The sequence below is a fragment of the Aptenodytes patagonicus genome, chromosome 5 (assembly GCF_965638725.1).
Source record: "Aptenodytes patagonicus chromosome 5, bAptPat1.pri.cur, whole genome shotgun sequence".
Classification (NCBI taxonomy): Eukaryota; Metazoa; Chordata; class Aves; order Sphenisciformes; family Spheniscidae; genus Aptenodytes; species Aptenodytes patagonicus.
Window position 1 is genome coordinate 48649640 of NC_134953.1, and position 17384 is coordinate 48667023.

Here is a 17384-nt window from a genome sequence, read left to right on the forward strand (position 1 = left end):
TCATATAATGACATACATCCCTCCATAAGTGTTTTCTTAATACTTACGAGGTTTCTTTTCCATTTGAAGCATTCTTGTCTGTTCCATGCAATATGACCTCTAATGTCACAGTGTTGTTTTTGCTGCTCTTCCATGAACTTGTTTCAGTAAAAAAAATTATTTTGTGACTCTGAGTAGGCTTCTTGAGATCAGAGTACCACATGAGAGCAGAATGGTGCCTGAGGGATGCAATATAATGAAGTAGTGTTATCTACTATGCTTTAAAAGAGAGTTCTCTTTATGTGAAGTCTGGAGTGGATGTGACTTAGATAATACTGCATTGTGAAATTTCATTAAATGGATAGTTGACAGCCTTGAATCTTTTCTCACATAATGCTTTTCTAGATCCCAGCCCTTTTTCCTGTGGCAGTGCTGTGAATTATTCCCTAGTCTTGTTCTCTTAAACTTTATGGTAACTTTATTAATACACTTGTTTTGTTAAGTCTGCTAAACATTCTTTATGGTTCCACTAATATTTTCTATGTCTTTTTGTGGTTTTAAAACTGATATGTGAGAAGAATTTTCTGAGACTTATATGTATGCATCTTTAATATCTGTTCTCTTCAGTAAATCTGTGCATGCTTTTGTTTTCTTGTTTTGCCTTTTTTCTTTCTTTTTTTTTTTTTCCAGAGAGTGATAATGAACTCTCCAGTGGCACTGGTGATGTATCAAAGGATTGTCCTGAGAAGATTTTGTATTCCTGGGGAGAATTACTGGGGAGATGGTAATGCTTCATTTCTTAAATTTAGATTTTAAATATTAACCTTTTCTTTGTTTCGTGACACTATATGCTCTTGTGCAGGAGGTTTGAAATTCTTCAGCTTACACAGTTTAAAATACAAACCACATTGAAGTCTGTATTTTAAACCTAGTTTTAAAAGGACTGGTAAATCCTCTTATTTTAACTTGCAGTTATTTGACAAATCCCTCCCACAGCATCTGCAAAAGTCTTGTTTTGCTCAGTGTTTGAGAATATGTCTGTGCATGCTCACACTGCAGGTGTGAGTCTTCAAATGCAGAACTTTCTGGCCACCTGTGTTCCTTGGGGCTGGATGTTAAGCTCTCATGAAACTCGGTGCCTCTCAGTGCTAGCATAGAAAAGACAGAGCAACTCCAGTCTGTCCTGTCTTAAGTCATTTGTGCTAGCTGACGTACATTTAATTGACTGATTTGTTTAGAGGCACTTTTTTTTTTGTGCTACATGTAAGCACTTGAAAAGGGATTCTAGAAAGACTGTGATCCTCACTTAAACTGTTTCTGTTGGAGAGTAAGATGAAGAGTATTTGTAAGCCTAGAGCATGTTCTCAACAGTGTTACTTCTGTGGTTTAGTTAAGTGCTTCAGTAGCAGCATATACTTTGCCAAGAGAGGAAAATGTCTGTGTATTTGCTACCTCTGAGAGACCTTATACTATTAGCAAATGCCAGAACCACTTACTTGGTTTTCCCTTTTTAAGTAATAGCTCCTGCTGCCCGAGACAAAAATAATTAGAGGCCCCTAATCTGGAATTGGCAAAGTTTCGTCTTCCTAACTCCAAAAAGAGAGCTGAAAAACATTTTAAGGATTTATTTGGGCAATTCCCCCCTTTACTTGGCCCCCTTGTAGCTTTGGAGAAACACAGCCTCTTGCTGCTGACCTCATCTTTAATGGAGATCTCATGCAAATGTTACTAAATGAGACATCACAAGATTTTATTGAGCTTAAGGGAACCCTTCCCTCCGGAACCCTTCCCTCCTGCTTGTTTTTAACTGTTTTGTCATCCAAGTTTCTGGCGTTAATGAAAGATCTTTTTGGGGAAGCATAAATATTTAATGGAATGATTGTGCAAATATTCTGGCTATGGACCCTCTGAATGATTAAGACAATACTGAGGAAAAGTGGGGAAGTCAGTTGATCCCTATAGACAAGCGTGTTTTCCTCACCTGAAAAGGCTGTAAACAGATCCGCTCTGTGGCTGTTTAGAACTTTCCAAAGCCTGTTCTAAAGGACATCCCAAGAGATAGTTTATAAATTGTTTGCAATTTTATATCTGGCACCCCAAGGCCAATGGGGGAAGCCATCCTGAGTCCATAAAGAAATGCGTGGCAGGTTTGTTTCAATCTGCATTGCATTTGCATTGGAAGATGCTACTTTTTTAATTTTTTTTTTTTTTTTTAAATTCATCTATCAGTTGATTATTTTAGTTTTACCTTATGCCCTTGACAAATATCTGGACTCCTGTGGGTAAGCATGCTGAAATAAAGAACCACCCACAGCTCATTCTCTCAAGTTTCACGTAACCAACTATTTCTTCAAGTTACTCAAGTATACTATTCAATGAGACAAAACGTTTAAGACTTCTGGAGTAAACTGTTTTGAAGTTCTAACATAAACTTATACACTTAACCCAGAGGATCATTTAGTAGTTAAAACACCTTAGTTAAAATGAGTTAAAAATGGGATGAGAAATGGGAGATCACAGCCAGCTTGAAGACTAGCAGTAGCAAACATTTACTTTAGGAGCTTCTCAAGCAATATTACTTTTTGAGATAAATTCAAGTGTATAACATACTTGAATTCTTGAATAGTGTTATGTTACATTTTAAGAACAAAATTTGGAAAGAGTAACAGATGAAAAATGTTAACAATTTGAAAACTAAAAATAGATTGAAATAAAGTCTTTTAGTGTGTTGAAAACTGCAGCATATGCTAGTGGAATATCTGTGCACTTGTAAAAAAAGTAAATAAATAAAAATTAACATTTCCACTTGGAGAACTGGTGTGCTGATTTGTCTCTTAGATGAAAAATTTCTTGCATTTTAATTGCTTCTTGTCATTTCATTAAAATGTCACTGTAACCTAACGGACTGACTCAGCAGAAACATTGTTCCAAGAGTCTCCTTCAAAAATATAAACAGGGCTTAAGAGAATTTACCAAAAAGATACAACAAACTGTTGGAAATAATGGAATATCTTTTAATTTATTTTACTGTTTACTGCATGCTTAGTGTTAAAGTTGTTCTTGCAAGCTGAGCTAGCTTAGCTGAGTATTTAACTATTTCTCATGTGTTGTGTTTTTTTTTTTTTTAAAAAAAAAAAAGTAGTAATGGTCAATAGCAGTCCTTAATCAGAAATATTTGTTTGTCAAGTTGGAGCATACATCACTGTTCTGTATCCTTGCTCTTGGATGTTTTAAAATTATGTCTTTGAATTTTGCGCAGGAGAATTACAGCACTTTGTAACAAATTAAAGATGTCAGCATCCATGAATGACCCATTTTTTCCCACATGCTAGAGGATAAGACTAGAATAAGACAAGCTTTTATTTTATGCTTGTTTCTGTTATAGTATGGTCAAGCAGGTGTCAGAAAGTTTCTAGGAATGTAAGGTGCCTGGGCCTCTACACAAAGGAGGGAAAAATCTGTATTTGTTCATTATTGTAGAATACAGAGGAAGGATTATTAATGATCAAGCTGTTTCCCAAACAGACATTCAGAAACTGAGAAGTTGTCTATTAAAGTTACAGAGTTATGCTTTACTGCATGGACTAATGCTGCTAAAATGTTACCTCTACTGTAAAACTATCTAAATATATGACAAATCCAGTGAAATCTGGTGCACTATAGGATGCTTAATTCTCAGTTGTGAATGTTTAGTAGTAAGGATGGTATTACAGCATGGAATGTGCATTTCTGTTAGTTGTTGCTATAAGCGATTTGTATTGTTTTCTTGGTGTCACTGAAAAATTCCCTGTTATGTTTATATGGGAATGTACCTTTTTAGCTGTTCATTTTATTTTATCTGCTCGCCGAGTCCTCCGAGAAAGCCCTCTGTGTTTCATATAGAATACATATGACCAAATCCACGTAATAACCAAACTAATCTGAACTGTGCTGTGAATGCTTCATTTTCACACAACTTGAGCTTTAAGTTTCTCGTGTATTTTATTTTTTTATTCCTGAATGTACATTTCATAATTTTGTAACCGCTTAGAGTGGTTAGTGCTTTCAATATTTCTGTGGTTATTGTTTTTTCTTTCTAGCTTTTTCCCATCACAAGACCATTAGTCTAGTGTGACTTGCTGCAAAATGTACTGAAAAAGAGAAAAGGGACTAGTTGGGTTTTAATTTGACTAACTGAATGATAAAGTTTGAAATTACTTGTGTTGCACTACATATTTAAAATTTCAAATAATTATTGTGTTTAAAAGAATCAGGGCATTATATAATCACACTATCTCTTTTTAATTCTCAAGTCATTTGGAAAAATGGGGATGTCATCCTCTAAGTATAGGAAAAAGAAATTTATTTAGAGCACCTTTTAAATTTAAACAGTAGTGGTAAACTGTTCACATCTTAATGACCTGTTTCAAAGAATAAGCACTCTAAACATTTACTTAAAATCAAGGGTCAAACTGCAGGTTATTTAATTTAATCGCAGCTTGCTAGCGTTTGGCTAAACTGTTGTTCTCACTATTCTCCTACCAGCAGAGTTGAAAAACATAACAGTGGTCAAAAAAATAAGAGAGCAAAGCACTTCCTACATTAGAAAGACTAAAGAGTCAATTCACGCAGTCTTCCTGCTGCATTGCTATGAAAATTGCCACAATAAGTCAAAGCGAGGTTTAATCTAGATCAGTAAACACTATTATCTCAAAAAGGATTTTTAAATATCTGTAACTGAAAGCTCTGCAATATTGTGCATGTGTGGTGATTTTTATCCTAAATGTATGGGTTCAGTGACTAGATTATTTTTGAAAAACATATCTTTAGTATTCAGCCTTTCTGAATACGGCCTGTTCATAGTTCTATATACCAACTTTTGTAGGATTAATTATGCGGTGTTGGAAAATAAAAAAAGTCATCCTGCAGTTGTCTTCCTACATTTCTTGGTGTGTGTACAAACAGTAAAACACCAGCTCAAACTTACAGGCAGATTTATTTGGAATGGTGGGATTTTATCAAGGTATGTGCAAGTGTTACTGCTTTGTGGGACTTGCAACATACTCTTGGCATTAAGTGTAAAACTGGAACTTCAGTCATCATGTTAGTACTCTTAAAACTGGCTTTTATTTGTTTTCCAAAATTTATTTCTCTATACAGCTTAGGTTATTTTTAATTTCCTTTTTCTTAACCTAAGCTAAATGTAGATGTTGAACAAATATTTAAATTGAATTATCTGCACAGATGGCATAGTTTTCTCTTTCATTTGAAATTGTTCTTCATTAGCCAGTTTAGTTCAATTTCTGCAATTGTTTATTGTTCTAATTTTCATTAATTTCTCCAAACCTAGAGAATTTGGATATCACTACATTTTGCCATGGTTCTTACTGCAAATCCTTGCAGAATTTTTGCTTTCCGTCTGACAAATACTAATTAGTGCAACCAGTGGAAGAAAACTTTATGGTGCTAGTTGCTGACTCTACTTTTCAGAATAACATTGGAAAGTTGAAAAACTTTTTATATTTTTTTAATCTTGATTTCTACTCCTGTAGTTGAAGTATAATAGGCAAATGATTGTCTGTTTCTCAGGCACAATAATCTTGTTGTGAGACCAAACGGATTATCTACCCTGGTGAAAAGTGGTGTTCCAGAAGCGCTAAGGGCAGAGGTTTGGCAATTGCTGGCAGGATGCCATGACAACCAGGCAATGCTGGATAAATATAGAATTCTCATCACAATGGTAAGTGATTTTTTTTCTGTCTTGCTTTCTGTCTTTGTTTTCCTTTGGTTAAAATGAATTCTACTGAGCAGCAGTTTTATTCAGTGGCAAAGTAGCAAAAGAGTGAAACAGTTTGACTTGTTTTAAGCAACTGAAAGTGTGATTAGGTGACTTTACCTCCTGCCATGGGTACCTGCTGAATGGCATTAACAGTAGAAATTGGTGACCTATATCTGTAGTAATGCTTGACATTTAGCTTTCTATTCACTTGCTGTGATGATAATAAGCACATCAGCTTGTTGTTCAGGTGTTTGGTGGTGGGTTTTTTTTTTATAAACTCAAATTCATCGCTTTTTTCCAACAGCTTTTGTTCTCCGTATGCCTTAATTTTCTGTTTTTTAGTTTAACACCCCTCCCCCCCCCCCCCCCAAACAAAACCCCACAAAGTTGGGTATTTCTTGCTTTGTTGTTTATTTAGAAAAGAATGTTAAAAACATTTTTACCTAGCAGGAAACCAGTCTCCTTGCTGTATGGGCGATTTGAGAGGAGAATCCTGTTGGGAATCTCTTCCCATTCTGTATCCTAATGTCATCAGTGCAGTCAGTAAACTTTGTAAGAACTTGTCTGCATAGATGTTCCAGACTGCTTATAGCTGTGTTTGAAAGATTGAGAACCACTGTGTTGTAGTAGCAAAAACTCTCTGCAGTGTCAGGAGGTAAACTCACCATTTGGAGTTCTAAAATTCTTGCTGCTGAGGGGTAGTTAAGCACTCTGAGAAAAACAGTGGTCTCAAAAATGGTCGTAACAGCAGAATCGGATGAAGATCATTTTATATGTTGCTCATAGAAAGTGTTGGATTTGTTATCTAGGGAATGAATCATCTGTCCGTACAAAAGTTCTGGGGTAGACGTTGTTAGTAAAAGTTTCCTTTCATAATGTTGTCATATCTTTTTCATACTTGTCCTCTTAATTTGACCTACCCACTATGTTTGTAAAGTTTAAATGCGTCCCCAGAGTGAGATCTGTCCGCATGGCTTCTTTTTCCTTTACCAATAAAGAAGGATGTTTGGATAGTGTAAATTTTTCTTTTTGACGTTATAGTTGGGTTATATTTTCCTTAGAAACCATTCACAGGACATCTGTCAGCTGTATGTTGCATCAAAACCACCTCCATTATTTTGCTCTTGCTTTCCAAAAGTGGGGAAGATGTTTGTTTCACAGCGGAGGAGGGAGTGGAAAACTTCTAAAATGCAAGCCTTATCTTGACGCTAGGGCCTCATGCCTTAAAAATACCATGCTACGCTTGGCCTTTTCATGATAGAAATACTTCAGTGACGTATATTTTGGAAGATCATATTGCATACAGTATTTAATATGAAATATTATACTGTTATGGGTTAGAAAATTAAATCCTATTCTGAACTGAAGCATTTATGCAAACTCAAGTTTTTTTCTGAAGTAAATCACTTTTATTCTGAAATCACAAAATTTCTTCTATAGTCTGACTGTATGTAACTGCTGGTGATCACATCATTTGGCATACATTGCATGAAAGGATTCATGAAAAGAAATGAACAGGAGAGAGTCTATGCCAAACCAAGCGAAGGCCTATTTTTAGGAATAGGTAATATTGGGTGCTCCAGAAAAACTTGTCAGCTAATTTTTTTAATGAATTATTATCTGATATTTATGTCTGTGAACAGAACTTTTCAGTTTCATTTTGGTGTGTTGGTAATGTGAATTAAGCTATTTGAGAGAGAGGGAGGCAGGCATTTATGTATTACTCTCTGAATCCTACTAAAAGCTTTGTTGTAGTGTTATCTTGTGTGTCAATAATAATACACATGTTAAACTTCAGAGTTATTTGGGTATTAATGATTGTTCATTTGCTTCTCCTGTATGAAAAAGCAGAACTGATTTCTTTTTTCTGCGTTGTTTGTATGCTACCATCCCAATATACCAACAACATGTACTTTATTTTTTCTGTAATTATTTATTCTTCCCATCAAATACATAGCTTTCATCTTGATTCTTTCAGTTTACGCATACGTTTACAGAGATTCATCGTCTCCTTGTATTTTGGTCATTCTGCTTAACGTTTCTCTCTTTTTTTAGGCTCACTTCTGGAAGCTGGATATTTTTGTGGGTGTCTTGACCACTTTAGTAGTATATTCCGTAAGCATGTGCATTCCTGAGTGTTATTTCTGTAAGACATTCCTAGGTGGTTAGAGGTGGCAGTGTTCTGCACTTGCAATCTTGAGAATAAAATGATCTGAGATACAAGAAGTAGGAGGTGGTAGTAACATCTGCGGACCTGACCCACTACCCACTTACGTCCTCATACAACTCCCCCGGTACAGCTGTCTGCCTTAAACAGCTCCCCATTACTGCCTAGTTCCCTTGAACCTTTCATAACACTCTGTCCCGTGCTGCTCTATCTCCTAGCTCATTGTAACAGCTCCTTCATAAGAGCCTGCTCTCCCAACACCCCAGCCCTTTCCCCTTTCTGGTCATCCAGCCTCAACCTGCACCGTTTGGCTAAACTGCCAATTGCAGTACCTCAGTGAGAAAGAGGGCACCTGGAAATCACTAGAAAAATCTCTGCACCCAGAGAATTGTAAGAAAGTAAGTTTATATAGGTGCAGTTGGGGTTTTTTGTCCAGTGATCAAAATAACGTGGCTGAACTGTGTAATGCGATAGCAAAATGCTATAGAGTACTGCAGTAATTAATATAGTGTTAGCCAGTACTCACCAGTAAGGTAAGGAATGCCAGCCAGTTTTCTTGAATGAGGCTTGGCTTTAAAAGCATCTTTGACATCTTTGATTTCTTTGATTATGAGGTGTAAATGAATTTTTTCCTAAAGAAAATGTCAGAGGGCTAACTTGAGGAACAAATCTTGAAAACTGTCATTTTACTATCATAGCTTAAAAGGTGAACCCGATAGCTGGAACTATTAGTACTGAACATATGATACCTAATTTATGACTACCTCTTACGGGGAACAGAGGGAAATCTGGTAAAAACTGGAACTTTACTACAGTGTTGCTGGTTAACTCCTGGTGAAACTGTGCTCACTAGTGGAGGAGGAGAATTCTGTTGCTGGCAGGCCAAAAACATGTTCCTTGTGATGAACTGAATGATAGCAGACTCTCAGCATTTAAATTTACTTTAGAGACTGTGATATAGACACATTTGTTGTTCTACTCCAGTTGCGTGCAGTTTGTGCAGAAGTAGTATGTTAGATTGGCCAACTATTACTCACATCACTTTACAGATCTGGTATGCATGTTATACTGTATATATCCATCTGTATGCAGAGCTCTGAAATATACTGCAGTATTTTTTAGTTAGAGGAGTGTTTTGTTCAATGTGTTCTGTAGGAGAGAGTAATTTGGGACTTGTTTTAGTGTTTCAGTTCAGCACAGAAAGCAAAATAAAATCTCTGTCTTATTAGAAAAATCAATGCCGTACTTATTTTCTACAAAAGGCATGTCCTCTAGTCCTCGTGCTGGAGGTCAACAGTCTGTCAAGAATGATCTAGTGAACTGTGTTTCCTTCCCATATCAGAGCATTCACGCACCGATACATTTCCCACCTCTAGCTGAGTTTGGAGTTCCAGGAGGGAAGGGAGAAAGAAATACTTCTGCTCTCACAAATACTTTCTTACTGACAAGCACTGTCTTGCTCTATCTCACATCTCCTGCTGAGTTCCAGCTTGGTGATTACCATGAGCCTCTCAGAAATTTTGACTGGAGCACAATAGTAGGTCTTGCATACAATTTTAGAGAGTAGGAGTTGTGATTTGGCAGCTGCTTCATTTCTGACATATATGTAAATCTGTACTGTATGACAATCAATCTGCCTTAGTTACCTTTCTGGCATGTGTGCCATAGGCTTTTGACCCTGCTGCACGTGGCACAGTAAAGAAAGGGGAAAATAAAAGATACACCAGCAGAGATAAATATATACTTTTTTTTAATATATATTGTAAAGGAAAACACAAATATAAATCAGAGTGAGAAAAATCTGCTTGTGTGATGATAATGAAGGGGTAATGCTGCTACTTGTATATAGAGCTTTTGTAAAAGCGTGTCAGATCCATTTATTAAAAGAAGATAAGTAGGAAACCATGCATAAGCTAGGGTCACTTCATTGATGGAGTTTTTATCTCCTACCTACTTGACATTATTTCATGTTCAGCTTCACTGGTTCCTCTCAAGAGACTCAGATTAATTTTTCCCATGACACGATATATTTTGAGCTCCGATAAACTGACCAGTGGCAAACCACGGTTTACCCTGTTTACAACTGAGGTAACTGGTAATCGTCTTCAGCAATAATTATACTCCACCTTGCCCCACTCTGCTGCCTGTACTCCACACTGTCCGTTTCAGAAGAGGTGTCAGGCACTGTGAATGTGTAAATCGTTAGAAATCTGCTGTCACTTGATGGCAGTCATAAAGCAACTTGCTGTAGAACATTTGCTGCATCTGAATTGGGACAAATGTTTGTTTTATTATATCTTACGCTGCCTATTATTAACAGTTTGCTTTTGTGTTTCAGATGGTTTCATTCTTGTATGTGTTCTCACTGCTGAATTTGTAGGGCGAGGCTTCTTTCCATCTTTTTCAGTGTTATGGACCAGGTGCCTGTTTTGTAGTGCTGTTACTGATTACTCTTGAAATTACCTACGCTAAAGTCCTTTTTCCTAAGTTCAGAAAGTAACATCTGTCAGGGTTTTATGTAGTTGCATAAGTGAAATAATGAAAGCAGAAAATGAAGACAGTCATTCACGTTCTGTAGTTTGAAAACTTTTGGATGGACCATTTTAAGGTAGGATTTATGATTGTTAAACGTATCATTTCTTTATAAAAGTCTTTCAGTTTACAATCTGATTTCCATTAAGAAATGAGCTGTATGTATAAAGTTCATCTAACAGCATATATAGACTACTTTTAAATGCTGCTGCTGCTCTGATTTAAGAAAACAAAACTGGTTTTGAATTTATTATTATTTTTTAAAGTATGATCAGAAAAAGAAATCTGGTTTCAGATGAAGTAGATGTTGGTAGTATTATGTTACTCAAAAGCAATGAAAGTTTGCATATGAATGTGAATGTCCATTTTTGAAATGGCTGGTGACTTTGGGTGGAAGGACTTAAAGAAATACTAAATGGCTGTCCTTCCAAATGACTTGCAAGAGAACCAAAGATAAGATTATTTGTTTATTGTCATAATTTCCTTTGGCAATATGAGCATGTGTCCAGAGCAGTTAGAGATAATAACTAATTAAAGGGTCAGGCTTCAGAAGAGTTGGCCAAAAAAATAGCTTTGTCTGCTGACTATGTAATGGTGTTTTGCATCTCAGCCAATAATGTTTCAAGCCACTCTACAGAAGAGTGAAAATCCTAAGAATTCTTCCAAAGTCTGAAGCAAATATGAGGCATTTATTTGGGGATTAAACATTGCCATATCATGAAAATAACTTATCTCAGTTATATAATAAATTGATACTGGCACTAATCACACAGAGGTATAATTCTCGTGCAGTAGGGACCAATTATATTAAAGTACATTCCATTGCTGCAGAAGACGGAGCAAATGTATTATTTTTTGGGCTGGATGAAATCTAATCAATTTAGAGCTAATATATGTAGTTTATCCGTTCTGTTTGGATCCGTATTATTATTTCTGATTCCTACAAGACAAATCCTCTCATTATAAAGCAAAAAGAAAAAAAAGAAAGTTAAGGTTTCAGATTTCTGGAGACCTCTCAGGTTAAGAAGTTTTGCAGGCCCAGATACAAAATTAATCTTTAGCACTTGTTTGCTGAAAAGAACAGTAAATGATGGCAATTGGAAGCAGTCCACATGCACTGATGGAATTAGATGTTACATACTAATTTTCTCGTATCCATGTAGTCACAAGCCCTATGGTGCATGTGTTCAGCTGCCTTGGCCAGGATCAATTGTGTCTGACATGGAGGGCAAGGAATGCTGGCTACAAAGTCATACCTACACCTCTTGGGTTTCTCTTGGTTAGTAACAACAAACTGGTTTTATGACAAGTTTTTGGTACTCTTTAGGAGCCAAACAATTCTTATGGTGTGGTTTTTTTTTTTTTCCCCTCGAAGCTTGCTGGTTTCAGCCTGTGTAAATCTTAGCGTTGCTGCTCTTTGTTTCCTCATTGTGGGTGAGTTTGTGGCTCCCAGTCTGTTTTCCTGTTGGCAGAGGTGACGTGCTGTAGCTTTGCTGCGGGTCTCCAACTGGCTGGTCATCAGATCAAGCTTAACACTTCTGTTACAAACCTCTACAAAAAGGAAGAGCTACAGTAGAGAAAAATCTTTGAAATTCTTTAACAGCTGTATTTCATTATTATAAGCACTTTCTGAGAACAGAAACTTTTTCATAGTGGTAGGACTATGAGAATTCCTACAAATGGATGTCTGTATCATCTCTTCTCACAAAGGTGTAATAGTGGTCTCTTGTCCAAAATTAAAAGTTAGAAATAGGATAGCTAAAAATAGCAAGTATCATTGTTGGAGTTTCATCATCGGCTTAAGTACAGTCTTCCATGCATTGAATTAACTTTAATTATGTTTTCCTTAGTGCATCTATCTGCAAACTGATCTCAAAGGACTGAAGTAAAGATCAACTTTCATGTAAACCTAATGTAGAAATGTATTTACTTTTTACACTTTGAAATTACCAAAACTGTTCAAACAAGAAAAGGTATTTGCTTCTTTGCTTCATACTTAATATTTACTTGGCTTTTTTATTTTTATTGCTAGTTTGCTCACATAGTTAGTAAATGGAAAGTGGAGGAGATTACAAATGAGCCACTGTGTCTATGCAAATAGGATTAAATGCAGTTAACTTTGAAACTGGCGCCTTGATGCCATGTTTGTGGGGGATTATTTATTTATTTATTTGTGTGAAACTGTTGGGTTGAAACAGTTTAGCTGTGGATTGAGAGAATTACTTACATAGGAAGGCTATTTTACTTTGAGTAGAAAATTAATCAAGCTTGTTATTTGCAGCAATACCAAAGGATATTAAGTTAGCACTAGGAAGAGCAATATTTTTTGTCCCAATGGCATCGTGCAGGGTTCCACTGCTCAGTGTTCTGAGACTAATTAATCAGTAAGGGTGTCTAATTAAAAAGATGACTGTTCACCAGCTGCCACAGCAGGTTGGTTAATGGACTGAAACATTAGAGTATTCTTGTAGCAAATATTTGTGTTCAGAATGCTGCATCTGTTTGTCCTAACTGAAAATGGAGGAGTTCATGCATCTACGTAGCGAGGAATAACTTGTATGTTCTTTGCCCAGTACAGTGGGGAGGAACCCATTTCATCAGAGCTCTGTCTGTTAAGCAGTCTGGTCACAAACAATGTGAGAGTATCAAGAGTAGCATGTAACCTGTGGGTTTCCTCTTGCAGCAGTCTTTCAAAAATGTGTCTATGAAGTGAAGCGCTCTCATCTTTCTAAATAGACTGCTGTCCTCAGCTACAGCCAAAACTGGTACAACTACCATCTTTCCTTTTGACTCGTGTGCTTATGGCAAATACCCTACTGCAAATGATAAAGGGCCCCCTCTTTTGCAAGAAAGCATCCTAAAATCTTTGAAGATGGTACCTTGCCCAATTTGTGATTACAAATATTAGAAACACAGCATGCCCGTCTTTTTGCACTGAACAAATTTCCCAGCAATAAAAATTAAAAAGTTTCAGAAATGCTGATCTGTTACCTTTTTGTTCTAGTTTTTTCTTTGCATCTTTTTTTGTTCTCGCTACTAATTAGGAATGGTCTCCCTTAACTTTTAGAGAGATTAGATATCAAGAATGGCATGGCTACATGCTTATCAATTACAGAAGTTCCTATTATATAAGGATCAATTATCGTTATAAAAAAAATTGTGATTTTTTCAGTTGACTAAAAAGAGAGATAACTAATACCTGTTTTATTGCTTTTTGAATGAGATACTTAGATATTAAGCAAAATAATTCTAGAGGAACTGATCGCTTTGAGATGTATGTGCAACTTTTCCAGTTTCATGTTTCTTTTAAATTCAGTATCTATAGGCAGTTTCTTAAGTTTTACTTTTCTCCACCTTTTCTGAAAGGGTAAGGATAGGATGACTGTTACTTAACTCTTCAACTGAGATAATTCATTTAATGGCAAGTAGATTCTTGATATTTTTACAATTTAATGTGGTTTGCAGAGAAAAATCAGATCATATGCTGGTTGGATTGATAGAATGCCTCATTTTTGGTATAAGTTGAGCTGTTAGTGCTGACAGTTACAGTCTTCCACTTCTTTGAATTATTTTAGTGGCGCTGCATACTGTGGAATAATAAAGTATATATGAACTGAAAATAACTTAGTAGAAATTAGTGAAAAAATATTGCCTCTGAAGAGCAGAAGTTGACAGAAGTTTAATTCTTTAAATAGCTTAATTTAAATTCAGACTTCAGATAAAAGGTTTAGTTTATTATGAATGTACCAGGGTACCTAGTTTCATAGTAAATGTTAATATTACTTTTACAAACTCAGGAATAAAATGTCCCTAAGGTGATTTTAATTTGCCAAGTTTTGATTCATTTAGAGCTTATCTGGAGAAAATCTTTCAAATTTCTGTGCACAAAAGGGAAAACCTTGTGCTCACTCTTCATCTTCAAAGAAATTCTTCAATTTAATGACAGCTCGTTTCAGGAAAAAAAGGGGTAGCATCCATTAGTAATTTTTATTTTTATGTCATCTTAATTTTAACTTTTATGTATGATATTTGCAGTGGAAAATAGCACCAATAATATTTTTTTCAGAGCCTGCATAAAATTATAAAAAGTTCTGCCACATTAAGAATTTTCCTGCAATTTATTTTTTATACATAATTACTTATGATAGCACTAAAATGACACTCACAATACAATTCCTGGCTCTTGAGTCCCTGTATGACCTACCGTCTCTAAAAGTCACATAAGTTGACACATTTGTTCTGAAAGGTAGAGTGCAAACGAGATTTGCGTTTGCCTTCTTGGGGACTGCATTCTGTTTTGTTTGTGTGAATTTATAATCCATTATCTGCAAAAACAGGGGAGCATAGTTGCCCATTGTTTCAAACAGAATGATAAAACGTTGGATAATACCAGTATTATGGCCTGAATAGGTTTAAATGATGGTTACTGGAAGAATTGATATTAAAATTGGTAGTCTCATAGACTCCGGATATATGTATATTGATGCAGATAAAAAGTGTTTTGTTAGGTAGGATGGAGGAGGGATGTCTCAGTGTCTCGCTATTCCTTTACAGTAGAATTACTGTGTGGTAATAGCTGGTAGTTCTGGTAAATGCTTGGCACCTCAGAGCTTGTTTTAAAAATCCATGATACTCCTTTGTAGATAAAACATTAATGGGTATCCTAGTTTAATTTGAATATTGGTTTGTTAATAGGTGTTCAGTTTTCCTGTAGCAGTAATGATGCTGATGCTGAAAGAGCAGCCATAGTAAGAAGACGGTTTAAACAATGGTATTCTAGACTACTGAGTAACATCGGATCATTTCTGAAGTTCTCTGCGGTGTGTGTTGTCTTTATGTAATGCATATTCATTCTGTGTGTATGCATCTATCTGTTACAGCGTAGGGCACTGCTGAGATGAAGCAAATTGTTATGTATGTGGACCACTGCAAGAGAGATGTAATTCCCGAGAGCATTTTTTTTTTTTCTTAAACCAGCAACCTTCTCTTGGTATTACTCTTTCATCTAAAACTCACTTCTTCCTAACCATCCCCTGCTTTCAAACAGAGGTTGCATAACTGGCATTCAGGAGGCTGCATTACTCAAGGGCTGGAGCTGTTGAAGGTGAGAGGAAGAGACAAAAACATGGGGGTTTGTATGTTGCTGTACTGGAACAGTTAGTATGAGAGGAATTAGGTGATATTATCCATATAATATCCACATTCTGGAAATCAGAAGACTGCACTGAACATCAGAGTAATTGGTTTCTAAATGTCTTGTTTGTAAGGCTAATGAATTTTTGTTATTACATGTGTAAATAAACAGTAACGCTAGTCTTCCAAAGAATTTCAGGCCAGCCTCAGTCTGACTTTGAAGTAAGGTGGCCATTTGTGTGTCACTGGGTTGCTGAACTGCCACATTGGCATGTGCAAGTGGCTTGCATATGCAAATGCAGTGACTCTATCTAAAAATTACTATGTCTCTTGAAAATCTAAATTACTAGCTGTAATTTGTATTTGGAATTATTTGTGTCTGAATTAAAGCTGAGGGCAACTGTCTTGTAGATTCTGTTGTGTGATTTTTGAAAGGTTGTTTCAGACCATCAGGAACTGCTTTCTCTAAAAGCCCAATCTGGGGTCCTATACTTGCTTACACAGAAAAAGATGCAGAAGTCAGTCTTTAAAATAAGCAATATTTCCTGTGACTGTTTTATGAAAGTTAATGTTTCAAAAATCTTAAATACATTTATTTAAGAGAGCAAACCACCTTTTCCTGACTATTAATTGCTGGTTTCAATATGTTCATATTTTATGCCATAAGAATTAAACAAAGCGCTCTAAATGCTTAGAGAAGAACACTAAGAATCAAAGGATCCCAAAGTATACTTTATATCTAGCTTTTTTTATTTCTCCAAAGAATCACAGTTGGTGTTTAAAGTCTTAAAATGCCTTTGTTAACAACAGTACTGGTGGTCAACACTTTATTAAAGCATGGTTTACCATGGCAGTGTACAGCTAATAATGGGCGATTTACAATAATTGAAATAGTAACAAAACCAGAAAGTCTTGAGCTGAGTGTGTAGAACAATTAAAGCATACATAAGTGATGAACACATCACTTAAATTCAAACTAGAGTTTAATACAGGGGTGAATTCTGATACCTTTTGCTACCTTAATTTATGTATGACTTCTTTGTGATAAAACCCCAAATGACAATATTATTCATATGTTCTTTAGGATATTCTTCTAAGGGACTGAGCTAGTATTAAGTACATTTTACAGTAATCGCTTCAGAAGAGATGAGAGCGCTATAGATCTTCTTTACAGCCTGTATCCGTTAAACATTTTTTCCCTTTGTAGTGATGAGTATGCTCATACCAATTAAGAGTAATTTCCCCTATCAGCAAGCAAATTTTGCAGCTGCTGAGGTAAACTAACCAAAAGGAGATCAACTGTAGTCTGCTAGCGCATATACTCTTTCTAATAATCTTTTATGTAGGTTTCTGTGGACATACCCAAATATTTTGGCAGCTAAGAAGTTTTTTCTTGTTGTGAATTTTCATCAGTTGTTTTTTAAATTGACAACTGAATATTGATGATATGGAGCTTCACATTTTTTAATCATATGCCGCATATGACAAAGCCATCTTCATATGGCTGGTTTGTCTCAAAAGCAATCCAGTTTCAAAATACAACCTTTTTTTGACTAGGTAATACAATATACAGCCTGAATCTAAAACTAAATCGTCGTATATGGAGGATGCGGTTTCAGGCTGTGCCTTATCCAAGCTGTGTGCTTGCCAGAAGAGGTTTCTTTTACTGCGTGTTCTGTCTCGTCGGTGTACTCTATCTAGCGATTGCAAGGCTGATACATCACAGTAACTTGTAGATTTATATTTAGAAAACTTCCTTCCCCCCATTTCTCTGTTACAGCAATGAGATGGATGTGCTGTGTAGCTGTGTTGTCA

The 17384-nt window shown here is 35.9% G+C and overlaps 1 protein-coding gene across 4 annotated transcripts in view; it reads left to right on the top strand.

Annotated features, from left to right (window-relative positions):
- The window catches only part of RABGAP1L (RAB GTPase activating protein 1 like), a 265566-nt gene that overhangs the window by 60022 nt on the left and 188160 nt on the right, over positions 1-17384 (top strand). For all 4 annotated transcript variants that reach the window (XM_076339624.1, XM_076339623.1, XM_076339626.1 and 1 more), the window contains 2 exons: positions 670-763; positions 5548-5698. In XM_076339624.1, the coding sequence (XP_076195739.1) occupies positions 670-763; positions 5548-5698 (245 nt within the window). The remainder of the gene's footprint in view (positions 1-669; positions 764-5547; positions 5699-17384) is intronic.